The sequence below is a fragment of the Aptenodytes forsteri genome, unplaced genomic scaffold (genome assembly GCF_000699145.1).
Source record: "Aptenodytes forsteri isolate BGI_AS27 unplaced genomic scaffold, ASM69914v1 Scaffold93, whole genome shotgun sequence".
Classification (NCBI taxonomy): Eukaryota; Metazoa; Chordata; class Aves; order Sphenisciformes; family Spheniscidae; genus Aptenodytes; species Aptenodytes forsteri.
In genome coordinates, this window is record NW_008794665.1 from 4,721,429 (window position 1) to 4,747,931 (window position 26,503).

Consider the following 26,503-nt stretch of genomic DNA (forward strand, 5'->3'; position numbering starts at 1 on the left):
GGGGGAGTTGGGGCGTGGGGGGTGCCGGCCCGGGGGCCGCGGGTGGGGCGGGAGCCCTTCTGCTCCGTGTGGCTAAGGGTAATGCGGGACTTGATTGCTAAAGAGCAGCCGTAGCGTTCGTGAGAGGCTGCAGGGGTTTTTTTCTCTGCCTGAAGGTTTGGGTGGTCCGCCCCCCCCCCCCCCCCCGAAAAAAAAAAAAAAAAAATAAGGGCTTACTGGGACAAAATGAGACGTGCTCATCAAATTCCAGCGTGTGCATTTCTGTGTCTGCATCAGCTCTGGCTCTGGAGTTGCTTGGCTTTGATAAACACTGGGAGACTTGTTGCTCTGAAAACAGATTTTCTGTTTCCTTTAAATATGAGCTTTTGAGAAAATGATTTGGTGCCCTTCCGTTTTTTTCTTTTTTGTTCCCTTTTTTTTTTTTTTTTTTTTTTTTATAAATTTTTTTTAGTTTTTTTTGTTGGTGGATATTTTACTGTAAGGGTACCAAACAAGGAGATTCAGGTTAGGCCAGTTGTCATACAACTGTCGGCTCCTGTTAAACATATTCCGTAGGCCTCAGCTATCCTCCTTTATTACCACAGTGGTAATATAGTTTGGTTCTTAATTTAAATAGGAAGGACTGTTTGATGGCTGTTGAGTGGGGTTTGTTGGTTTTTTTTTTTAATAACTTGAAAATGCACAGTAAAATACATAGCCTAATACGTGAACTTTTTGTATGTGTAATTTCTGTCAACATCAGTGAGGAAGTTCGTGTTTAATTCAGAGATCAATGGTGAACTTCATTGTCAGAAGTATAATTCAGGGTAAAATCGTTGAAGTTGTATGGATAAACTTAACATCATTCAATCACATCAGCTAGATTAACTTCCTAATTGGACAATTTTTTTGTCTGAGTCAGGATGTAAACTGGTAGTTATGGTTTGCATAGGACTAGGGGAAAACTTCCCACGCATGTGTAACACACCCACTGCATGGTTTCTGGTACTTTCCCCTGATGTCTCTGGTGCCAGATGCTAGGAGTCGATGCTAAATTACATTGACTGCAACTCAAAATTGTTCTGACAATTCTGCATCTCTAGTTCCCATGTGGCGCTTACAGTTGGTTTACAGGATTTGCTCTGCATTTTACTACCGGTTTTGACGTGTCTGATGTAAAAGTCATCATAAATGTATCTTCAGCATATACAAACATGAGTTGGTGATGACAAAACCATTTGTTAACAGACCAAACAAGCCTGTGTGAGGAGTCCTAGTAACATCTTCACTCCCCTCTGTCCCATCCCCAACTCAGCTAATTTTATATAGGATGCAGAGATTCTTGTTATCTATATATTAGGTTTCATTCTTTAGAAATATCTGCTACTGTTGTAAGGTAAAAGGGGAATTACCAGAAATATTTATTAGCTTGTTAAAATAGGTTGCTGGATAACTAACTACATGCTCATAAAGCTGTCCTGCCTAGAAAATGAAATACTGAACTGGGAACCCCCATCGTCTTACTTCTGAGTGACCTTGGGTGTGTTGCTCCTCCTCACTGTGCCTCGTTGTCCTGATCAGTAAAGTAGGTAAGCATAGTTATTCCCCATATGAAAGGTGCTTTGAAGGTTTTGGGGTGACGTGTTACAGAAGAGAGAAGGAAATTAACGGCAGCCCGTTTTCAAGACGTGCAAAAAATGTCACGTGCTGAGAGAAGAGTCCTCGTGTTCAGCCTGCAGCAAGGACGTTCAGCCCCCCTTAGTACTTTCTGTGGGCCCAGCACAGGCTGCCCCGAGGTTCCAGCTCTCCCCATCATCTGGTGTGTGCGATGGAGGAGACTCGCTGCAGTGCAGTGCTCCACTGGTGTCTTGCGAGCACCGTCAGGAGGGTAGGTGAGGTGCTGCTGACAACCTGGCTGTCTGTTCAAATAAGCACGTGATAGGCAAAGGAGTCTTAAAAGCCAGGAAATTTTCTCTAAACTTCCAGCAAGTTTCAGCTGACAGTACTGGACTGGTTAGCATTTGTAAAACTTTTCCAAAGTTCTCTCTTCTGGTGATTTTCTTTCCGTAGTGGTATTACATGCATAAATAACTGTTAGATAAGCTAGTGAGTAGACCTAGGATGTCATTCCACCTCACAGCACAGCCTGCATTATAGCTGGCATGGTCCTATTCCCTCCCTCCAAGGATGTAGGTCTCTACTCCTTCCATTAAGCTGGCCTTGATTCCTTGGTGAGCCACTTCTGGGTTTTTTAGGGTTTTCTTTTAATGTTTAACTCCCCAAAGCTGTATACTGCAGGATCAGAAAACACGAGTGCTTCAGGAGCATGCTGCCAAAGAGCAGGCTTGCCCGTTGTATGTATGCCCAAACTGGGCATAGCCATAAAGTCAACCTGTCCTTATTGAATGCAGTGGTGTTAGCTACAGGTATGCAGGCGCTTACTCTGGGCTGAGGGCAGGATGGGAGTGACAAGCTACCTGGCGTCTCTTTGAGGGGTAAGAGCATCTGTACGGACATGCACGCTAGGTTAATTAATTTGCTTGGAAGCCTACGATGACTTGTTCATACAGCCAAAACTCCAATCAGAGCTAAAACCAAGTTTGTAGGAGTTTTTCTCCAATGCTAAGAATAAACAATAGAAAAGTGTGAACTACTGTAGAAAGGTAACCAGTATAGAGGAATGTGTTTGGATTATAAATAGTAACATAAAATTTGTAAGAAAAACTAATGCAGGCAGTATAGAACTGAGAATCTCAGTGTAACGAGGAGATTGATTAAACATTATTTTTTGTCACTGCACTTAGAGAATTGAAGTGAACTCTTCAAGTAGATTGTATCAAGACAGTGATTTCCCCAGTGGATTTATCATTTGTGTATCTCCTTTCCGTGAGAAAGGGCATCATTCTCGTCATTTATTCCCCCCCCCCCCCCTTTCTGCATCAAGAAGTACACCTCAACAACGTGCCCTGAAAATGCTTGCTCTGAAGTAATTTGACATCCTCTGAAATTCCTTTGAGCCAACACTGTTTCATCTCTGGGTGTTGTGCACCTTGGAAACTGGGTACAGCTGTTGAATAACAGTTGTGCTTGTGGGTCATGGGTGGAAAGGGGGCCAAGGCAGCCGAGTTCTGGCCTAGCAGGGAGGTTTCGAACTGGTAATGGAGACAGAGTAAAGATGGCTTTTAGCAGCGGAAGAGCTCTGAGGTGGTGTGTTGAACCCCAGCATTATTTTTTTTCTTTCACTCCAAGGTGTAACGAGAGGGAATATTCTGCGGAGGGATTCTGTCTGCTGTTAACCTTTAATAACATCTTCATTTAAGCTGGTAAATCAGGTACTGTCGCTGCCAGCTACCTTCTTTCACTGTCTTGCTTTCTCTTTTGTAGAGACTTACTACAGTGTTGCGTGTGTTTACCATCTTACAATGAGATACAGTAATTCAGTCTATCTTCTGAATGTGGAAATAACACAGGTGCCCAGCATCACATCTCCAGCGTGTTATTCCTCTTACTAAGATGAATTTGCTATTGTGAAATCTGCCTTTATAGATACTCATGTCACTTGCGTGTAAATTATATGTAGTATACATAAACAGTTGGTGTTTAAAGACACAAATGATTTACATTTCTTCTATGCCTTCTACAAGCTGCTGGATGATAAACAGAGGGAAAGTGGTAACTGTTCTTGAGATCTCCAGTTACTACTTTTATATGAGCTTTCTAATTGTAAATTGGTCTCTTATTAATAGGTTTGTGTTGCTTTCATGAAAACTTCCTCTCTCATACTATTTATATCTGTGTAAGTGTCTCAGATGAAACAGAGTAGTCTGAAGTTTTCTGTGGTGTGGACTGGATGCTGGTGTGGGGGCATTTCTCCAGCCAAATTCAGAAATACCTATTTCTAGCCACATACTGGAAACATTCTCTTATTATAAAGTCAGTGGCCTGTGCTGCATTTTTTTTTCTCTGAGATGTGGGGGCCACAGATTGCTATCAGAATAGTAGCCCTGACTTACTCAAGGAGAACGGTTGCACCTTCCTGCTTTGTGTGCCCATGTGTTGTCAGTCCCAGAGAGGCTCAGGTGTATCAAGTGATCTGGCTAGAGTCAAAAGTGAGGACCGTGACATGGTGAAGCTGCAACCCATGAGCAACGGTTGGACATGTGTTTTAGGTGTTTGAAGGGAAACGATTTCTCTGAACTGTATAGTAGGCAGCAGCATCTCTCTCGCGATGGTGGATACCCACCGACGGGGCTCTTTGCATTTGAGGTGGGGTATGACTTGTTAAATTCCAGTGACAGGAAAGAAATGCTGCTCTGTTTTCTCAGTGGGTTTGTATACTGATTTACTCCTTTCTGGGAGGCACGTTTCACTGATACTCAGACCTGGGCCCTTGACTGCTTTGGATACTCAAGGTCATGGTAATTTGTGAAAAATTGTGATCCTGAAGAGTGGTGTTGTCCCGTCCCCCACTTTGCTGTTTCCTTTCAGCTTCAGTGTGTTGGCGGTGGGGAGCGGGGAGCAGTGGACCTGGATGAAACTATTTTTTTGTCCTCTCTCGTGTCAGACTGTAGGACATAAGTGCCATATTTCATTCTTGGTTCACTGTTCTTTGCTGTGCCTAAAATAGGCTAAAACCTGCTGCTTGGATCCAACTGCAACACATATGGGTTTCTTTTGGTATAAATGGTGCTCTGCAGATACTGTCTTCTAGAAGATCTTTTGACAGATTTCCTTTACCAGGAAGGTGACATTTTTAATTGCCTATAAGTCACCATAAATACCTGTGTGGTAAATGCCTGGTTATTGTTGAGGCACAAATGCTAAGTCCTCATAACTTTATGAAAGTAAAACTTCAGACTCCTATAGGCAGGCTTTCTGAGCTAGTGTTCAATGTACTGAAAGAGTGGTCCAGTTTGAATTTCTCTGGTCTGTTGTTCCTTCGCTACTCTCAAAAATCACTTGTATATCTCTGTAAATCTGAAGAGTCACAAAATGCAGTCCCTTCCTCAAAGGAAGGGCTCTGTCGTGTGGCACCCAGGAGTCTCAGGGTGAGATATGGCTTTAGATGGAGGAGAAAGCCAAAGTTGCTGATACCAAGGTGCTGCATGTAGGTGCTTCCCCTGGATTTGAGTCTGAAAACGCATATTCAGCTCTTCTGAAAAACTGACTAGTCATGTATGCTGCTTAGGCTGGTTTGGGAATTTTGTACTGAGTTTTTCAGGCCAGAGGCTGTCTCTGTGGGCTTGTACCACACCTAGAAGAATAGGGTTCAGCATGCTAAAAAGAGGCAACTGTTTTAGTTTAACATCAAATGTATTAACAATTGCATTCCTCAACATACTTGTATTTATGGATAAAATGTACAGTTAATCTGTATTGTATTAAAGATATATATCACTGATAACCTGATATTTTTCTTAAGCTAAATGCTGTACTTAAGCTTTTTGTCTTCTGTTTTGCATACCTTCAAGGTGGTTTGATTAAAAACGAGTTTGCATTAAGCAAAACTACATGATCTCAGATTAAGCCCAAGGCAATTTTACATTCCAAAGGACATTTTTAAATTCTATTAAAAAAATTGCTCAGGATATTTTTAAGTACAGTGTACTGCTTGGCACTGTTTCCTAGATGTTTGCCTATTACAATTCAGGGTATAATGACATGCAAAGAGACAGCCAGTCTGTCCCCACAGTCTCCATTCCAGATGTCTTCTCCCTCCCCCTGTAAAATAGGTATTTTTGGAAATTCACAGCTCTAAATGATGAGCACAGTGGATAGAGAGGGGTGATTTTGTGGAAGTTGGACACGAGTTGGAGTTCTCAGTAACTGTACGGTGGGGCGGTTTTTGCATACCTGCCGATAGGTGTATTTACAGTGTCAAATCCCAGGCTGTATAAAGCAGCAGTACCCGAAGGTGAAGGGGAGCCTGAAGAAGAGTGTCAGCCTTAAGGCTGGAAATAGCTGACGGAGAGTTGGCAGAGATAACTTTAAATGAGCTGCTACCTTGCAAAGGCAGTTCAGAAGCACAGTCTATGAGTTCGCCTTGAATTCTGTGTTGTGATGCCCGCATAGCTTCCTGTACTTGGGTAGCTTATTTAAAGCTAGCTTGGTTATGTCTGTGCTATACAGAGGTTTGCAGTGTCGTTATATCCTACTCTTGGTTGATTTAGCACTCTCTTCTTCTCTGGAATTTGCAGTTGGCTGTGCTTTTCTATGTCTTAATCATGGATACATGAACTGAAAGAAGAAGCAGCTCCCTGTTATTACTGTAAATATGACAATAAGCATAGGAAAAAAAAATTCCTTGCTAAGTAGCTCTAACTGTTTTAAAGGGTTTTGTTTTGTTCTTTCAATGGCTGATTAAAAAAAAAAAGCCTAAGGTGTTTGGTAGTGATCCTTGTGTTCGTAGTGAAAATGCACTCTACTGTAAAACAAATTCTGCTATGCTGCATGATTCTGTCAATATTTCAACCAGTAAATAGATGTTGGGCTGAGTCCTTAAGGTAAAAATCATTTACAGAATAACATGGCTTCCATGAGGTGATCCTAGAGGAATCTTTCTAGATCGTAATGCTGATTGTGCCTTTGGTTACCTTTTGGTAAATGCACAGGTTCTGCTGAGCAGTGGGTTGAGCTTGTCTCTAAACACAGAATCAGTGGGATTGGCTTAAGAATGGCTTAACAGAAATGTTGTTGCTAATTAATAATGGCTAACAACAGAAATGTTGTTAAACATTTAAATATGTTGATGGCCTCTGTCTAAAAATCACAATTGTATTTTTCTTACTGATAGACTAATTGTACCCAAGACTGCTTTGAACAAATTGAGGAATACCCCTCTGCCCCCTGCCTTTTTTTTGGTCATGCATTTGACCTCTCTTCTTGTACAGTCCCCTTCAGTGTTTCCAAGTCTGTCTTGATTGCTATATAAAAAACACATGCAACAAAAAAAAAAGCTTTAGGTGAGAAGGGTGGGGATATTAATATCAGACATACTAATGGATAATGTAGTGTTTGAAATGAAATCCAGGAAGTCTTCCAAGAAACTTGAAGCCAAATTCATATTATTCCTGTGTACTTTCCCCCTGAAGCTAATTAATGTTTTCAAATATAGTCATGCGAGGTCATGTGTTCCTTTTTTAACCGTATCAGAAAAAAAATTATTTAATTTCTTCATTTTAATATTAAAAATCACCCTGGATCTTTTTTTCCTGCATTTTGTTTATTTAATCATTGAAAATTTTTTATCCTGATCTGTATATGGCATAGGAACATGGAAGAATCATTAGAGGCAGGAATGATCATAGGAAGATTGAAGTAAATGTCTCAGCAGAAGGCTGAGAGGAGAAGGCTCAGCGAAAAGCAGAATTTTCTCCAGAAAATTCTCCAGAAAGTGGCCCAGATGGAGAGAAAGAGTGGCTTTCTTCCATGGCTTGTCAGGAAGCCTGCTGTATAGAAGGTGAGGGTGTTTGCAATATGCAGTAGTATATTGGTAGTGCTTTGTTGCCAGAGCTATGATTCTCTAACCTGTGAGATGACAGCTGCCATATTTTTATCTGGAATTGCCAAGGCAGAGCTCTGCAGGCATGTGCAATGTAGTGCTTGTGCAGTAAGTTGTTGAATATAAATAGTTTGTGTGTATCCGCTAAGTCCGGTGCTTACAGGAAGCATATGACTGATCCTACACAAAATACATGGGTTGTAGGTGGATGTGCAGCATATCCTTTGAGTGCCTTCCAAAAGTGTCAGAACAAGACAGAGATATTCACTGATTGTACACTGCATGTGTAATAGCCTGTGCTTACAAAAATGCTTTGGACTTGCTGTGTGTACTTGTTGCAGTTGATTGATGTGCATATAGTGCACGTGTCTGGGATGTCCCGGTGTACAGCAGCTTGTTTGGAGTTATGCTGCAGTAGTTCTGACGGAGCTGCTGTTCCTCTGGAAATAGAGGGCAAGTAAAATCTGGGAAACATGTTTGGGAAAACTCAGACATATGGCAGCCTTATGCAGGACCCTCTTAGGTTGTTTACAGCTGCAGGAAATAAAAAGCCAAAATGGAGCCTGTCAGGTTATGATACTGCCAGCGGTGCAGTGTTTGCCTGGTGTTTTCTGGTTATGGGCCGGCAAAGAGGAAAGAGGTTGGCATCGGAGAAAGGAATGGCATTGGAGAATACCCCCCAAAATTTCATGGAGGGACAGAATGAACTACAACCAGTAATTACCACAGCTGATGTATGTCTTCATTCCCCAAATGCTCCTTTATATCCCTAGAAGTGGATTCTAGATTTGCAGACTTGGTAGCTGCTCTAAGTCCTTAGCTGTATAAGCCGCCTTCTGCTTCAGAACAGAGGCCTGGTGTTTAAAAGGGGATTAAACCCATACTGGTGCTTCTAGTGTCCTTGAAATAGGGGTTTTAGCTTTTTTATTTTTTCTTAAAATAGGCCTCAGTTAAAACTTGCTCCTTTTCTCCCAGGTCTCCAACAGAAAACAGATAATAGTGCAGCGCAAAGGTCTGTGTATGCAGCGGGTTATACAAGTGTGACAGTAAAACCTTCCGCTGCTCGTTCAAAAAGACATTCTTTCTGGTAATCTAAAGTGTTGGTTTCAAAGCCTCTTGTTGCCCAGACCACTACGTAGCATCATGGCATGTCGAGTGCCAGTCCGGAGAATGTGGCGATTTCAAGTATGTGGCGTAGGAGAAGACAACAAACAACTGGTTTTGGTAATGAGGGAAATAGCACACAACAGGGTCTCTTTGAACGTAGGCATACTTGTGCACCAGTTTGCTGTGGTCTTGTGGATACAATTTGATAACTACTGGTTGCAAGACTAACGAGAAAATGGGGAGAAGATGACTCCACAGGAGTAGACAGTTAAGACTGCTCAATAGCAACCGTGAAGCAGGGGTAGAATGTTATATGTCGGGCTTAGTTTACAGATCTGTTGTCTTGGTTGAGTGTCGTACACATTAGGTTGAATCAGTTGTTGGCTCTGGATGGTAGTTTTACACTGGTGATTCAACATTAGTATTGTCTTTTCTTATAAAGGAAAACAGTTTGCTTCCTGCCTCTCTCTTCAGAAATTCAGCTGTTATTGTAAATGATTGGAATTAGCCATTGCCTAATAGTTGTTTTGAATGCACCTAGCCATTGAATTAGACTTTCTGCTACAAAACCAAGTAATTTCCTAATTAGCACCTTAAAGGATCACCTTTAATGCTGCCTTCTGCAGCTTTTCTACTTCAATCTCTCCTTTTTTCATGTCTTTCCTTCACCTTAGTCTTTATTCTTCTCCAGCTGCCAGCCATTTCCATCTGCCCCTTTGCTGATTCATTGTTTGTCGCATGAACTGCTCTATTTGTACTTGGGAAGGAGAGAAAAAGACAAACTCCTTCACAGTCACTCTTTTCTTGATTTCCATTTCAACTTTCTCTCTCTATATATTTTTTTTAATTTCCTATTTCCATTCAATAGCCCTCACTCCCCCCCCCCCAATTTTTTTCATTTGTTCCCCTGTGATTGTGCTGATTGGCCTTGGTTGCTTTCCTATGCTGGGGAAGGAGGCAGAAAGAACACAATTAGCAGGAGGAGGTGGCTTCTTGTAGGAGCCAAGGGTGGACCATCCTGCCCACTGCAATGCTGTAAGATCTGGTATGGAGGTAGGCTCTGTGTTTCAGCCAACCTGGAGCAACCAGGTTTAGTTACTCATTAAACTGATAAGGGGACAATATTTAGTAGATAGGATTAGATCAGTGTGTGTCATTGTGATGGGCGCATCTGGCTATGCTTTCTCTCTATTCTGGCCCATAAACTGTTGAATGTAGTGTTTTCTATTGTTAAGACTAGCAGTTACAGTAGCATTTACTGTGTGTTGCTACAAGGGTTAGTAAAATCAGTCTTCTAGTTTTCTTTTAAAATACAGTTGCTTCTCTATTTTGTGGGGATGGCATGTCTGTCCAGGATAATGCTACTTAAAACATATATATATTTATATATACACACACACATATATATTTTGTTTGCAATTCTAGGAATGCTTTAAGGGAAGCTGGGCCACTCACAAGTTATTACACAAGAAAGCAAGTAAGTACATTTTTTTTAAAATCCATTTTTATATTGTTTTGAATTTTTTTTGTCCCGGGCAGCTGGCTCTAGGCGGCCCTGCTTGAGCAGGGGGTTGGACCAGATGACCTCCACAGGTCCCTTCAACCTCAACTGTTCTGTCATTCTGTGTCTAAGAACGGTATGGATTTTTCCAAGGTATCTGGCACTGGATTCCGCATATCTGAAATTTTGTCCAGTTCCTGGTAATCTAAAGATCTATGTAAAATTTCAGAGGCAGTGGTACAGAAATCTCTGTTTCTGTTCCCTTTTCTATTTGTATGAAGTATTCCTTGAGCTACATTGCCAGGTATATGAACAGAGAGAGAGGGATGCTGAAATAAAGGGCAAGGAGAATAATAAACCATTATTGCAAGGCATTGCCAGGCTTGTTCCATCATAGCATTTTGATGTCTAATGTAGTAAAAGGCAGTAAAGTGGGAAAAGTTCTTGTGAAGTCTTTGTGATTAGACACTTGCTGGAATGCAAGCAAGCCAGTCAGAGTGCAGCTGTTCTGTACATTTGGAGTGTACCCCTTTGGAAAAAAAAGGAAAATGCTTTTGTGCACTGATGCAGCCATTGATAGGAGGATGTATCATAGCTAGGATTTTGCTGAGTTTAGTTGAGGATAATAAGAGTATCTGTATGCCTTAGTTACAGCTGGTAGCTCTGGCACAGAAATACTAGTAGACTGGTAGATTCTCCCTTACCTGAGTAGTAAAAATAATCCATGAGTTTAAAACCAAACAAACAAAAAGAGAGAGCAGATGCCAGTTCTGTCCCCCTTGCCTCCTCCCCCCCACCTCCCTGATCATCTTCATCAAGCCCTGCTTAAAAGGGAGGTGGGATTAAAAAGTAAGTGGCATGGCAGAAATTCAAATCCTCAAGTAATTTACCTCCTCCTTTCCTAAAACCCAATAAAACTCATTTTTTCCATAATAATTGTTGCATGGTTAATAGGTTGGAGTAGCACAGACAATTATAAATGTTTTCCTTCTTTCTGCCTTCCCAGCGTAGGGGTCTCATAGTTCACACTTGCATTCTGTATCCTATTACTTTGTACCAGCATGGATATGAAGCTGTCTTTGTTAGTAGTTCTAGTAATCCTCTGGTGCAGTCTTCTAATGCTATTGTTTAGCTGACAGCAAATATTTTTATGATTCCACTAAATCCATGAGCTTGTTGGCTTCCTGGATAACTGCTGAGCCCAAGGTGAGCTGGCTTGGTTCTGATAGTCCTCAAGACCTCAATGCAACGAACTACTGAAGCATCTCAAGGGAATCCAAAATATCGCTTCCTTAAAACTTTGGATTTTTAAATTATTATTGCTCAGTGGTTCATCTAAACTGAATGTCATGTGAGCAGATGGCTCAGATGTCAGCCACAGAGACTCTGAGGAACTCACGTTAGGGCTTGCTGTGGCAGACCTTTTGCCATCTCTTCATTCTTGTGAAATATAAAAAGAGAAAACAAACAAGTTATTAGGTTATGAGTTAAAGATTAATGCTACCGTGCTGTTTCTTAACCCTTGCCTCCTCTTTCCGAGTAGATATTTTTCCTTTTGGTAATGCTTATGACCTACTTGCTTCAATCCTTTATGTAAACACCTTCAATCTGCCCTGTTAGGACTGTGTTATTTGTGAATGAAGTCAGTCACTGGACCACATCAGACATGAATTTCACAAGGTTGAGAGAGCGGGGAACCTCCAGCAGGTTGGGACCGTCTTGTAAGGTGCACGCACTGCCTGTCCTGAAATGCAGAAATGGCAGCACCCTCACTCTCTCCATCAGATCTGGAGGGGTAGCAGGCTGCATATATTGAAACTTAACAGTTGCATACTCTCCTTCCCACCCCAGGTCATTTCTGTCACTGAATGCTAAGAGAAATCACAGAAAAGGAACATTCATCTACAGTGCAAGGGTGTTAATTGAAGGGATAATGAGTGTTTCTGTAGAAATATGCTTTTTCCCAAGAATGAAAACAAGCACAGAACTATGTTTTAGAACTACGAATGAAGAGCAGCTTAAATAATTACTACACTTCGTTTGTGCATTCAGTACTGCTGTCCTGACATGCCCCAGTTTGCTATTGAATAAAGATAGAGCTGGCAGGATGTGAATTTTGAATGTGAAAAACTTAAGGGCAATACAAAATAACAACTGCTACTTGCACTTTCATATATCAGTATCTAAAACACCAGAAAGAGTCAAATCTAGAGTTACATGCTTCTAAGTCACTTTCTGGACCCCACAGTTCTTATTCTTAGTAGGACTGATTTTGCTGCTGCAATTTTTTTTTCTTTTTTTGTCTTTTCAGAAGATGAAAAAGCTAAGCGTGAAGTTTCCTCTTGGACCCTGGAAGGTGACGTTAACACAAATCCCTGGTCTGGTTATCGATATACTGGTAAACTCAGGCCACACTATCCACTGGTAAGCAATAGGTGCCACTCTGTACTCCAGCGCTGCTACGTTCTGTAACAACTAATGGACCAGTCCTGACCTGATTACCTCCCACATTTTAGCTGAGAGAGGAGAGCTTCTTAAACAATCTGAACCTGATGGCAAGGACATGTATGACTGTGTCCTTATTGTGGTTCATTTTGATTTAATTTTATCTATCTCTTGGTATATTTAAAATGAAGGAAGTGCCTGTGAGGTAACATGCATCAGTAACAGGCTTAAGCTCATACCTTTTGGCTGTACATTTTGACATTTGTTCAGCAAAAAGCTGCTGCTAGTTCAGATGATGTCTTCTCCTAGTCGTTGACTGTTCTCACCAATAATGGAGTAATCTGTTTCAGAAAAACTCAGGTGAATTAATTTAGAATTTAAATAAATGGGTTTATATTGTTTTATGTAAGTGGTTTGAAAGAACCTGGTGAGTAAGCTGATGAACAGCTCTGCTGAAGGAACAGAGGTTATAGTAATTTCCAGCACTGGAATGGTGAAGAATAACTGAGGTCAGTAACATCTTCAGCTGTGAAAGGTGAGTTTAGAAGATGACCTCAGTATAGCTGTATTTTTAAATTGGTACAAGTTTGTACATGGAATAAGCCAAAGTTTTTACAGGAATAATGGCATTGTATTTACATGTGTCTTTTCTAATTGGCCTGTGCTAGAAATGCTGCCCCTGTGGCATCCTCTCTATAGTCTTCTCCATCTGTTAGAGGCTCATCAGAGAACAGATGAACAGAGCCTGAGCCCATGTGTGTTTGTTAGTGTCGTTGGAGAAAGGGTGTTTTGGATATGTCACCGGCCAAGTAATTTAGTAGTGTTATTGCTGAACACTTGCTTTCTTGTCTTCTGACTGCTGTAGGATTGATGCAAATGAAACTATAATAAAAAGTGCTAATGACTAGGGTGATGATTAGAAATAACGATCTTGCTAATAGACACTAATAACCAGAGAGAGGAAGGATGTATTTGGCACCAGTGCATTTGCAGTCTGGAAAGTAGCAGAATAAACACTACAATGTAACAGGGATAATATGTAATAAAACCTGTTTCATTTACTTGACACATGAAAGTTTGATTTTTACAAAGCTGTGAAGTTGGCTATTAGAGGTTGTATAATACGAAAGCAATAAAGGGTAACAGGAGAATCTTTGAGAAATGAAAATTGGAACTGTTTTGGAGTGTTTGCACACTTCACAACTTTTTCTAAGTGGCATTAGCCGTATTTCACCGTATTTAATTTTGCTGCATGAGTCTCTGTTTTTGTGACTATAGTAAGTATTCTTGCAACCTAACCAGCTTCGACTATGATTTATTTAGACACCAACAAGACCTGTGCCAAGTTATATTCAGAGACCGGATTATGCTGATCACCCGCTAGGTAACTTGAAACAAATCACAATTATGGAGTGTTATGTTTGCTTTCTATTTTTCTTGTAATTGAAAAAGCCTTTAAAACATGAAGGAGATGCTGGAGAAGGGAACCTCTTCTTTTATCTGTTCTTCTCACTCTACCTCTTCCTCCCCAACATTAACTTACTGATTTTTCAGAAATAATGGTTACAGGTATTTTTTTGGAAGTCCAAAGTTTGTAATGTGTTATCTTTCAAAGGTGTTCAGGGAAGAAAAGAAAAAAAACCCATGCAAGTCCTAGTCCTGTGGTTAACTTCATAACAAACAGCAGTAAGTTGGCTGTCACAGGTGAATTCTGCTAAGCCATTCTCAGTGACATCAGTGTATCTGTTGGAAATGTGTTATAACAAAACCAAACAAAACTGCAGTAAGCAACCTCCAAAAGAAAACTGAAATATGAGTTCCCGCTATTTTTGGACACAGAGGGAATACATTCAAAATTACTTGCTTATTGGTTTGTTTTGGTATTTTCCCTTTTTTATATCGGTGTTGGTGCTTTGCATTTCCCAAAAAAGCTGCTATAAAGTCTGTTAGAATTATTTTTACATCTTCAGCTGTTCTTTAGTTATTCTTTACAGAATGTAAATATTTAAACAACACGAAATAGTGCCTTTTAGGGGGTTGTTCAACTATAAAACTGAGCTTGCACAGAATTTGGTAGGAAGAATTTACACATTTTCATCAGAAGATTATTGCAATAGTGTAACTAGAGATATTCACAAGCTTATATGATCCTTTATGGCTTTTTTAGAATATTATTTATTATTATGTTATCTCTAAAGCAGCTAAAAGAAAAAAGAAAAAAAACTTTTCTATGAATAAAATAATTTCCTTGTAAATTTGATTTTTAAGGTTGTGTTTTGACTAATTGGACATGATGGTTTTATGCAGTAAGTGAACGGGCATCCTGAGCACATGTGGGCATTACAATATTGTGGAAGGCTTATGAATTCAAATTAATCAGCATAATGATGATAATGCTATGACTTGGTGGGTTCATTACTTTAGTCTGGTGAGAAAGTACGTACTCTTACTGCCATTGGTAAGCTAAGTAAGTTCCTCGATTGGACATGTGTAGCAATCACTCCTCTATATAACATGGTTTTTTTTCTTTCTTTTTTTCCCTCCTCCCCCTTTTTTCTTTTCAGGAATGTCTGAATCAGAACAGGCTTTAAAAGGAACCTCTCAAATAAAAATACTCTCATCTGAGGATATAGAAGGGATGCGAGTAGTGTGTAGGGTAAGGTGGTTTTAGTTTTCGTTACGAAGTGCTTTTATTCTTTAAAAATCTATAGTGATTTTACCAGTTTGACAGCACATTTGAGAGTACAAACTTTCAAACCACTTTCGAGCACTGAAAAATAGATTGGGAAATTTGGTATTTTCTTGCTTTTTCTCTCCTTCTGACTCCCAATTCACAGTAAACTATTTTGCAAGCGGAAGGATGACTTTTATCTGTTTTCTGGCTTTGTTGTTACTAGTGAGATAATCTGTGGCTGAAATGTTGTTACTGTTAAGAATATATTTTATAGTGCATAAACGAGAACAGAACTTTCTCCTCTTCTAGAGTTATTAGTACTAAGCAAAAACTAAAAAGCAAAGAAGAACCCCATCCCGAACAATTTTTGAAAAAGAGCTGTTCAATTGTAATCACTTCCTTATGCATAAAGTCAAACTTTGAAGTGTATTTAGGTAGTCTGATTTGAGTTTATGGTATTCAAGGGAATTGTGGTCCAAATCTTAATTGGGATATTTTCAAATCTCACAGAGGGGGCTTAGTAATGTAACCTGGAGACATCTCGAAGTCTTTCTGGAGCCCAGGTCTACCCAGCTCTCCTAGCAATCTCGGTGTAGCTGTAGAAAATGGGTTGCTAATCTTCTAGGGAGTAGTCCTGGTCTTACTTTAAATCGGTACTATTGTTTCGTTTGCAGCTTGCTAGAGAAGTATTGGATGTTGCTGCCATGATGGTGAAAGCAGGTGTAACTACTGAAGAAATTGATCACGCTGTTCATTTAGTAAGGTTATTTTATTGTTGTTCTGGTGTTTCTAAGTGCTTTCTTCTATCTCTTTATTTTTGAATGATTGTTGTGTGGTTTTCTTTGTTATTGCATGAATTCTTTTTCTTTATTTTGAACTGTTTCCCGATTTGCAGCTAGCGGGTAGTGCAGATGTTAGAAATACATTACAGTGCAATGGTAGATTCAAAATGAGTTAGGAACTCTCTGTATTAGTTCCTTCCATGATTTCCGGCTTCAGATTCCCTCTAAGTTTCTTCCTGTTTTCTCGGTTAACATTGTATAATTTTCTTTCTTCTAAACCCTTTTTGCTCCACAGATACCATTATATAAAGAACATCATATGTAGGCCGTGGACTTCTTGTGCTCTGTGTTGTTGGTTAAGACGTACAGAGGAGAGTTTAATATTTATGATTGGGAATCAGAACTGAGGAGCCTGAGAAAGAATTGAAACAAGATGTTTGATGCAGTCAGGCAAACTAAAGCCACAATCCAGCAAAGTATTTGAAATACATGTTCAAGTATTTTCCTGGCTTAACTATTCATAGATACTTGAATTGTGTAAATTTTATTTTTCTTTGCTATCTTTTCTATAAGGCATGTAAACTGATAATTGAGGATACTTGTGTGCACTGTGGGGAAGGCAACGATTTTGGTATAGTTAAGTTTGTTAGAGAGCTTTCTGGTTGCTGTTCTTTTTATCTGCATTTGCAGCTGTTGAGCCAAGATTGTAAGGAACTTACTCTGGTTTGATTAGGCCGGAGATTTCCATTGAACTGCAGTAAACACTAAATTATTTGCTTATGCATACTGTCTAATATGAACAACTAGTAGTTAAAATGGTGTTATCCCTCCTCAGCAGTTTTTGGAAACTTTTGCATGGCAGATTGTTGATACTGACCGACATCCCTAATTGGTACTTTGCAGTTTTAAAACAGTATTTTTTTTTTTTTTAAAGAAAAAAGTTAACATAGTATGTCACTTAGTGTGTATATGTATGTATATATAAAATGTATGTGTCAGTTTTGCAAAAATCCCCAAAAGGTTATTAGAGTGATGCAAAGGAAGCAGCTTAAGCTTTTAAAGTTAGGGGTGAAAGAGTAGTGCTAAATGTTTTTTTTTGTCTAGCTTGTGTGTTTTTGCAAAAATACTTAGTCTTAGACCAGGTGCTTAAAAAACAGTCATTGAAAATGGCTGGTTTTTTAGCTGAATAAATATTGCCATGCATTGTTTTAAACCTGAATATTTCAGCATTGGTAGTTGAACATAAAAATGAGTAGAAACAAAATTAAAGAAGCTTTACTTTCTTCCTGGTAAGAAATGCAAAGCATAACAAAATACTGTAATGCCAAAAAATGCTTGAAGAATGTTATTTTCAAGAGTCACTGCTTTTCAGCGTATTATTCTTATTGTAAAGCTGTTGTGCATATGTTTTTTCTTTGTACAAAACTTACTAATGTAAAGTGTAAATTGTATTTTCTAAATTAGGCTTGTATTGCAAGGAATTGCTATCCTTCCCCTCTGAATTACTATAATTTCCCTAAGTCGTGTTGTACATCAGTGAATGAAGTGATCTGTCATGGAATTCCTGACAGGAGGCCATTGCAGGAGGGAGATATTGTTAATGGTAAGTGCTATGAAGATTAACCTTCAACATTCCTACCTTATATCCAGTTAAACCATGCAGTAAGGTGAGGTTTCACTAGCAGGCGATATGATTGGAACAGCTTCTTAAGAGAGGCTTCTGTTCTCATTTACCAATTAACCTCTGCTCTTTACATATTTAAATTAATGAGTTTAATAAAATAATTTCAAAAGTTTGGTCCACTTTAAGAGCTTTAAAATTCTTCTACCCTGGTCTGTGCATTAGTATAGTGCCTGAGTATTCCACTTGTGGGCTGGGTTCCAGTCGTTCCAGACTGTATAAATAGTGAATAAAATGTATATTGAATTATTCAACTGGATTAGTTCTGTGTGAATTCTTAATTAGATGGCTCTAGATCCTTAAGATTTTGCTACGGACGTGATGACTGTAAAGGATCCTAATGGTGAGGCATTGTATAGGTGCATATTAAAAAACATACACTTTTTTTGAGCATCTCACAGCCTAACAGTACCAGCTGCTTTTTGTTCATGGTACTCAAAGTACTTAGGCCTTCTTGGGTGATGAGGGATACTTTTATAAATTACTTGACCATTTTTTGTTTTCCCATTCATTTCTTCTTGGTTTGGCAGTAAAAATTAATGACATTTGGTTTGTACAAACATTTGCACCTTTGTTTATTGCATTGGTTTGCTTTTCTCTTATCCGTAAATAAATACCAGTGTATCCTAAGGTTTGTCATACCTCTAGAAGCAGGTTGGAATCCTTTTAGATTGTCAGATATTTGATATATATTAACATGCAATAATAGCTACTAAGTCTACAGCTCAGTGCTGTAGGTACCAGCCTTTTCAGAGCAAGCCTCATGATGGTTGCCCCTTTCTAGGTCAGGTTTGGTCTGGCTGATAGCTCTGAGCTGTAGCGTACATGTAACCATTTGGTCAAAGCTCCTTTATCTTTTTTTAATTTCAAAGATGATGCCTTTGCACAGCTCTCTATTGTTGCCAGCTTTTCTGGCATTGCTGGAGTCCAAACTAAGAAGCCCAGTTAAGCTTACTAGGTTGGCTTTGTCTACACAGTGCCTCACCTCTCCACTATTTGCATGCCAAGGCTGTACCTCAGCACTGGAAAACACCTTTTATAAGAGGGTTTAGTCATACCTTTGTTCACATCCCTGCCCTGACTGCACTTGCCCAAGCTTTGAGCCTTCTGCTTTGTTTTGATGAGGAAGAACTAGTTTCCTCTTTTGTAGCTGAGTAGGTCTTGTTACAAAATGGTCCACGCTTTGTGGATTGAACATGCATTCCCCATGGGCTCAAAAGACTTCCAAGTCTCGTAGGTTTCCTTTTGGTAAGCCTCTTTAATAGAAAGAACAAAACAGGGTACAAAGGAGGAGATAGAAAAAGTACTTCGGAGGGAATGTGCCCAGCGAATAATAGAGGGAAGTGCCCATCTTCCTCTTTACTTAAAACTTTTTAGCCTGCTGGAAGCAAAAGGTGGCCATGTCAGAGTCCAAAACAGGTTTTTAGAATCACGGCTAAACTTCATCCAGAAGGTACTGGCAGGTGATGTCTAGTCCAACCCCCTGCTCCGAGCAGGGCATCATAACATTTTAGTAATCGTACTGGTCCCTGGGAGCAGATTCGTAAACAAAGCTGATCTCTCTGCAAAGGGAGATGTTCTGGCCAAATCTGGCAGCGTCAAGAGAAGGTCTTGTAATCATGTGGCCTATAGAGAATAGCCTCTTTGCAGCAAGTAGTCTGGACACTGTGCTAAGGAGCTCTGATATACAGATCACAAGAAACTTACCTGGATAAGTTACCAGGGTGCTGGTTTCTATACAGTCCTGTTGTTCTGTTACTAGAGATGTGCACTGGTCAAAATGTTCCAGTACTCCCGTGCAGTCATGCAGTGAGTATAGTGTAACCCTGCACATGCATGCATCGACAACAGGCAGTATTGTTTTTGTGCGGTGTTAATTTCTTTTGTAAATGTTTGCCAGTAGTACAGATTTACTGTTGACACCAATGGTTTTTTCCCCACATTTTCTTATCAAGGTTGCACTAGTCTCTCTAAGCGACTCATATTCCATATTCCTAAAGTATTACTGCTCAGTACAGTTTCCTTCATGGCTATTTACCTATGGGGGGTCTGCGTGTGGATTTCTTCCACAGAATAGCAGTTCAGTAACTATTCTAGTGGTTTTGGTACTCTAGCAGCTATTAGACCTACCAGGCTACTGACAAAGTCTGTTAAACACAAAAGTACCCGTTCTACCACAGGAAGTCAACTTGATACGCAAATCTAGAATATTTTGCATGTGTTTACTATATATAATGACTATATGAGGGCAGGTTTTAATTTTTTACTCATCTGCTATGAGAGACAGGACACTAGAATAGATGACAGCTATGTCTAAACTGATAGGCCTGTTCCTGTGTTTTGTAAAAGGACTATTTGCAACAAGCATCTCGTATGGATGTTCTTAATCCAAAAAAACCTATCTTTTTTGTGGAATGAATTAAACTAAAAAAGATTTTTGTTTTCCTCATTAAAACTACTTATGCTGCTATTTTTCAAGAATGAGTTATATCACTTTTAGTTTAAAACCAACTTTATACACAAAGCAAACAAGTTAGAGTTTTGCTGCAACAGAATTATAAACTCTTATTATACGTTCTTTTAAACCTCGGTTGTTTAATCATGCCCTTCTCATTCTTGCTGTTTGCCTGATACTGAATGTTTAAATTCTTTCATTTGAAAGAAAAAAGAAAAAGGTTTAAGTCATTTGGTGTGTTTTCCTAGGGCAGGAGTACTATTGGAAAGTTGCTGTGTATTTAATATTCAAGAAATTTTACCTTTTTGGCTGGAAGCAATGGGTTTTGGTATTACAATTTTTGTAAAGGTATGACTTATTTTTCTAAACATGCATAGAAATTACTGAAGTTAAAATATGGGTTAAAACATGATTACATACCTTTTTAAATTTCATTTCCCCCTATTAGTGCTGGAATTAATTCTAAGAAAATATTTTAACCAGGTAAATCACCATGGAGCAAAGAGCTTCTTTCCTGTTTTTATATTTACCTAGAAAATCAATCATGAGATTGCTGTGTCTGTGTTGCATTGGTGGGGGGTTTTTTCTCTCCCCCCTTCCTTTCTTCTTGATGTGATATAAGGTCTTTTAAGTAGAAAGAGAAAACTAAAAAAATATACTTTTTAATCTTTTTCTTGCAAAATGTAATGCCTTTACATAGTTCTATATTTTGCTATTACTGTGTACACATGTAAAATTACTATAATTTTTTGGCTGGTTTTTTTAGGGGCAAATAGTGGGGTTTTTTTCCCCCCCCCCCCCCCTTTTTTTTTTTTTATTAAATCAAACCGTTGACCAGTGAAACTATCTTATTAATTAATTCTACAGAATCTACAGGATAAGTATGATGGCATTGATTCTGCTGGAGGAGTTTACATCTGAAATTCTTCCAAAGTAATCTTATAACTTCACAATTACAATACTATGTTTTTACATGTGTGTGTTTGTCCTTTCACAAATCAAGAGACAAGAAGTGAGAAATACAGTGCTAATATTACAATATGTCTGGTATTCTTTGCAGTGGATATTACTGTCTATCGTAATGGCTACCATGGAGATCTGAACGAGACATTTTATGTTGGAGAGGTTGATGAGGGTGCAAGGAGGCTTGTCCAAACAACTTATGAGTGCCTAATGCAAGCTATCGATGCAGGTAAACCCTGTGACTAGGGCCTGAAGCATTATGGTTTTGGTTCTCAAACACTGAGTGCTCATATTTGCTATTACCCGGGAGTGACTTCTGTTGTAGAACACCGAAGCGTTAGTGTGTGTCGCCAGAAGATGATGTGTATTGTATAATACAGTGATTCTTCAAATGGCACTGTTCTGTGGGTGGTGGTTGCAACTTTTATTTGAAATGTGGGTTGGCAAGGAAAATGTAATTGATGCTGAGCTGATCCACATATGATGATATATTTACATGGAAACAGCCTATTTGGACTATTAGCTAGATGAATAAGACATCCTTGATCTGAGTAGTTTAGAGAACTTGATGGACAAAGTATGTTTTGGAAAACCAAAGTATGGCTTCCTACTTTTGTATGGTGTTGCACAATGAACCGATAAGGTAGAACATTGTTTGAACACTTAAACATATCTCTTTACCCCTGTCAAACCTGATGGTTATTTCATAAAGCTAATTATGAGCTTTTGATTTTGAACTGTGGGAGTGTGCCAGAGAAGACAGATCCATATCCTTCAGTACCCACAGAACTTTAATTATGTTGCTTAGATATAACTCAGGACAGCTTCATTGAGACATACGATGAGATACAAAGGTAGCTAGAGAATGTCATGCTCAACTTCATTCACAAAGGAATATATTAAGTTCTGTTAGACAAACAAAGAAAACAAAACAAAAATCTCCCAAGTCCCTGGAAATACTTGTATCGTCTGTACATTTTTATACCCTGCAACTTCTTAAAAACTCCAATAAAATTTACTCACTTCATGACCTCTAAAGACTGAAGTTTAAGGTGCTATATATGAAGGCTTTAAACTTGCATTTAATCAAAAGTAAATGAAAAAAAAAATTACAATGAACTTACTTTGGTTAATAATTTGGAGCTAGCGAGCCAAGCTGAAAAGACAAAAATCCCTATGAACGATGTCTTGCGTATCTGTTGTGTGATCAAGAAAATACTGCAGAGTTGAGCAGTTGAAGAATATAGATTACCTGTTTATGTGGGATTACTATTCTGAAATGACCACTTTGTTTTTCAGAGCTAAATCAGAACAATGTTTATCTTTGCTCCTGTACTTTATTTTTATAGCAAATGTTATACGTGTGGTCTCTATCTTTCATATCCTGGCTTTGATGTATAAACTATGACAGAAATTCACCTTTGTGTTCATTATAATGAGATTTAAATTCTCAGTGTAACTTTTCTTTACCAACTTTTTAGATGCTGTAACAGGTTTTAATGGGTTTTAGACGTTCCCTGCTAGTAGGAATTCTAGCAGCAAGTGTCTCAGCTGTTAAAAAGGGTCACCTCTACCCTGTTTAAATCATCTTAATTTCTTGGCCTTGGACCAGCAGAACTCTAATTAGGAGACTTGTATGAGAGAGAGAAGCAGAGGGCTCCTTGCTGCGTTGAGATGAGTTGCTTGGTATTGTCAGGCCCGAAGGAGATGGTACTACTTCACAACTATTTAGCACAGGACCAACAGATCAACTTTTCCTCTCTTCCACACGATGTCTTTTTCTTGTATTTTGGGAAAAGCATGCACATTCCAGTAATCTAAATTTATTGTTATTTTCTGTAAATTCAGCTTACTGATTTAAGTTGTAGTCGTTTACATTAGCAGAGAATTGAACTAAATGGCTTGCTTCACATAAAGTTTTAGCTATGTATGTGAACTCTGCTTAAGATGGCTCCCCATAACCACACAACGTTCTTTTTTCTTTTTAGTCACTCAGGGTTGCTTTTGGTATGCATCTTCATTAACTGATGGATGAGGCATTGTTGCTTTTATGGTATTATTATTGCCTTGTCCAAGTGCTCAAAGTTAATTTTTCACACCATTTTCATCTGTTTCAAACTCTCTAACTTTTAAGGCTTCATAAAAGGGTTGTCAAAAAAGTTTGTCCTGCATATGAAGATTCTTATTTGCTGTAGCGTTGCCACTAAAAATCTTGAATAAGAGTAGAGATACCTGTTTTGTCTTTTTTTCCCTTTTTGGTCCTTCATGTATAATCATTTTTCCTCTTTATTTGCGTGCACTTTTCATATAGTAGTAGAGAGATAAGTGTATATTAAAGTATAGTTCATACATTCATTGAAAGAAGCAGTACAACTCTGGGTATGAGAAGTTACCAAGTACTTTGAAAGTCTTCAAACTTCAACATCCTTTTAATATATGAGCAATTACATCCACGAAAGGAAGAAAATAGTGTTCTATTTTCTAGTGGAGAAGGAGTAGTTGTTCTCTCTCATTTTCTCTTTTATATGAGACTGTTTCCTCCCTCTCTCATGTTACTGCACTCACTTATATACTTGGTGGATTAAGAGATCATAGGAAGTTGCATACTAGAACAAGCCATGAGTGCTACAGAGATATTAGCCTGAATGGTGTTTGATGGTTAGTTATGTTGAAAGAAAGCTCTATACATTTCCATCTGTCTCTCTTTAATTTTGCAGTAAAACCTGGTGTTCGGTACAGAGAACTGGGAAACATTATTCAGAAACATGCTCAAGCAAATGGATTTTCAGTGGTTCGGAGCTACTGTGGGCATGGAATCCATAAACTTTTCCATACGGCCCCTAACGTGCCACATTATGCCAGTGAGTATTCATTCCCTTTGGGTTGTCCTATAGACAAGTGGTTTGCAATGAATGTACCCAATTTACTTCTTGCTTACATTCTAATAAAGTAGCATGTTGCCTGACAGCCATCAAGTTAGCATTTTCGCACTTGTGAAATAATTTTTTTCTAAACTCTGGTCCATAGCATGAACCTAAATAAGGTGAATATATTATATACTGAGACAATCTGTGTCTTCAGTAATGGTTAGTGTTAACTCTCATCTGTACTGGGTAAATGCTTAATGGTTTTGCCTGAATTCCCAACTAATCCTTTAGACATCCTTGTCTGACATGAATGGGCAAATGTTTCTATCCTTAGAAGGTCTAAGCAAAAACTTACTGCCATTTCCAGATGTAAATAAAAGGCTCTTTGAACGGTATAGATGGGTGTTATGCCCGAATCTGGATCCTGTTACGTTTCACTTTTCTTCATTTGGGTGTTGTGATCTGGTGTTCCTGGAAACTTTTGTAGTGTGTGGCAGAGGAGGAGCAACCCTTCCCCCAGCAGGTTCTCAGCTTTAGTTTTTGGAAATGGCAGTGTCCCCATAACAATTTTTGCCAGCAGGACTAAGAAAACTGCATCCACAGAGGCAAAGGAGAGAAGGGTAAGTGTCAGTGGACAACTAAGAATAGAATAAATATCATTAAGCAGTGATAAACAGTTCACTCCTACTTCAGCTGCAAAGCTCCCCTGATAGGACATTTATTTCCTCAGACCTGACTGATGCCTCCATCTTCCCATCTCCTAATGAGCTTTAACACAGGTTATAGTTATAATCTAGCAATCCCTGACTTTTCATGTCATCATTTCCCTAAGTTATTTTTTCAGAGAACAGAGAAAATCTATTAATCACAGGCTAGAAGGGTATCAATTCCTGGTATTTACTTGTTGTGTAAAATGAAGAAAATCTGGATTCTTTGGAGATGGGAGGCATTTTATACCAATTAAAATGCAATCCGAGAAAAAGGAAATGTCTATCTTTCCTGGCTGTTGGGAACTTTGAACTTTTTTTAATTGAGTCAAAATGACTGTTCCCAAAAAGGAAGATGCTGGGGTTTTTTTCTGGTATTTTTAAATACAGAATCACAGCAAAAGCAAAGTGGAAAGACCTGAGGGACTTAAAGCCTCTTGGAGGGAAAAAAAAGAAAGCTGCTGCTTATTTCTGGCTTACTATGAAAGGATTTTTAAAAGCAAAAAGCTCATTTTATAAGCCTTTAAATTATTTAACAAAATCATGAAAACTACAAGGAATAAAGGACAAAATCTGTTCAGATGCAGAAGACCAGAAACTTCAATGTAAGTGTTGAGAGCAAGAAATACCAGCAGATGAGGGAGATAGAGGCAAGACCTTTTAAGTAAAAGAAAAACATTCTGGTTGCTGTTGTCTGCTTGATGTCTGACATTTTTAAAGCATCTAGGTGATTTAGACAGTTTAATAAATTTACACAAGTAGAGTAGACTGGGGGATGGGGAATCTGTATGTAAGAATTGATGCAAATTGTCTACAGCAGCAAAGTAGCTTGGAGCTAATGGTTCCTGTGCGATAGTGGAGTTTGTTCCAGCTCTCACATGCTAGGCTGAGTCAGATCTAAGCTGCACTGCTGTTCAAGGTGAAACAGGGCAGAGGAAAAGGGCTGAAGCCTTTCTTCAGTCAAACTACACTCCTAGAGACGTGCTGTGCATCAGTTCATGTGCCTCCACATAAACATTTTTGGTGTATATAACATCAAAAATTTCCAGTATTATTGTCCTGGATGCCTTGAAATTCTCTGCCTTTTTATGTTAGCTAAAGAAATACAGCGTTATCATCCTGACACTACTGTGACCCCACTACCCAGAGTAATGAGGGGGGCAATGTCTTTCATAAATGGAATCACGGGATTACTTAACTGCTATCATATTTTGACAATTTATTGGAGCTAATGGTTCAGTGGAAACAAATTAAGAGGTTTCAAGCCTTCTCTGAATATCTTAAGTGCTTCTTATTTTTATTGATTTTTTTAATGATGTTTTTCATCATAGAAGTCTGCAGAAATTCCTGTATTGCATGTGTTCAGTGTTTTTATAGAACTGGAGTTGAACTCCAGTTGTTGGAGAGAAAGACAGCAATTAATTTTAAGCTCCTTGAGTAAATATTGCAGTGTTGGAGGAAGGAGAGAAGGAAAGAACTAAGGGAAATCTTAATGTAGAATTAAAAATGGACAAGTGAACGGGTCATCTCTGAAGGGCTTTTCTGACTTTACAGTATTCCTGCTGTATTCTTCTAGGACAAGGATTCATTCATTTACTAAGATGGGGTCACTTTTTCTAACTTGAGTGTTTATTTTATTGCAGAAAATAAGGCAGTTGGAGTCATGAAGCCAGGTCATGTATTTAAAATTGAACCAATGATCTGTGAAGGTGAGCAATTTACCAAGAGAGTAAAATGGTTACTCTTGTTTACTATTGTTGTGGTTTAACCCGGCAGGCAGCTAAACACCACAGTGGGATGGGGGAGAAAATCGGGGGGGGGGGGGGGTAAAATTTGTGGCT

The 26,503-nt window shown here is 38.9% G+C and overlaps 1 protein-coding gene across 1 annotated transcript in view; it reads left to right on the top strand.

Moving 5' to 3' along the window:
* The first annotated feature begins 8,628 nt into the window (after positions 1 to 8,628).
* The window catches only part of METAP1 (methionyl aminopeptidase 1), a 20,642-nt gene continuing 2,767 nt past the window's right edge, over positions 8,629 to 26,503 (top strand). The window contains 10 exon segments of the mRNA XM_009273617.1: positions 8,629 to 8,665; positions 9,993 to 10,064; positions 12,400 to 12,512; positions 13,857 to 13,917; positions 15,098 to 15,189; positions 15,882 to 15,965; positions 17,454 to 17,592; positions 21,186 to 21,317; positions 23,806 to 23,949; positions 26,306 to 26,371. Of these exon segments, the coding sequence (XP_009271892.1) occupies positions 8,629 to 8,665; positions 9,993 to 10,064; positions 12,400 to 12,512; positions 13,857 to 13,917; positions 15,098 to 15,189; positions 15,882 to 15,965; positions 17,454 to 17,592; positions 21,186 to 21,317; positions 23,806 to 23,949; positions 26,306 to 26,371 (940 nt within the window).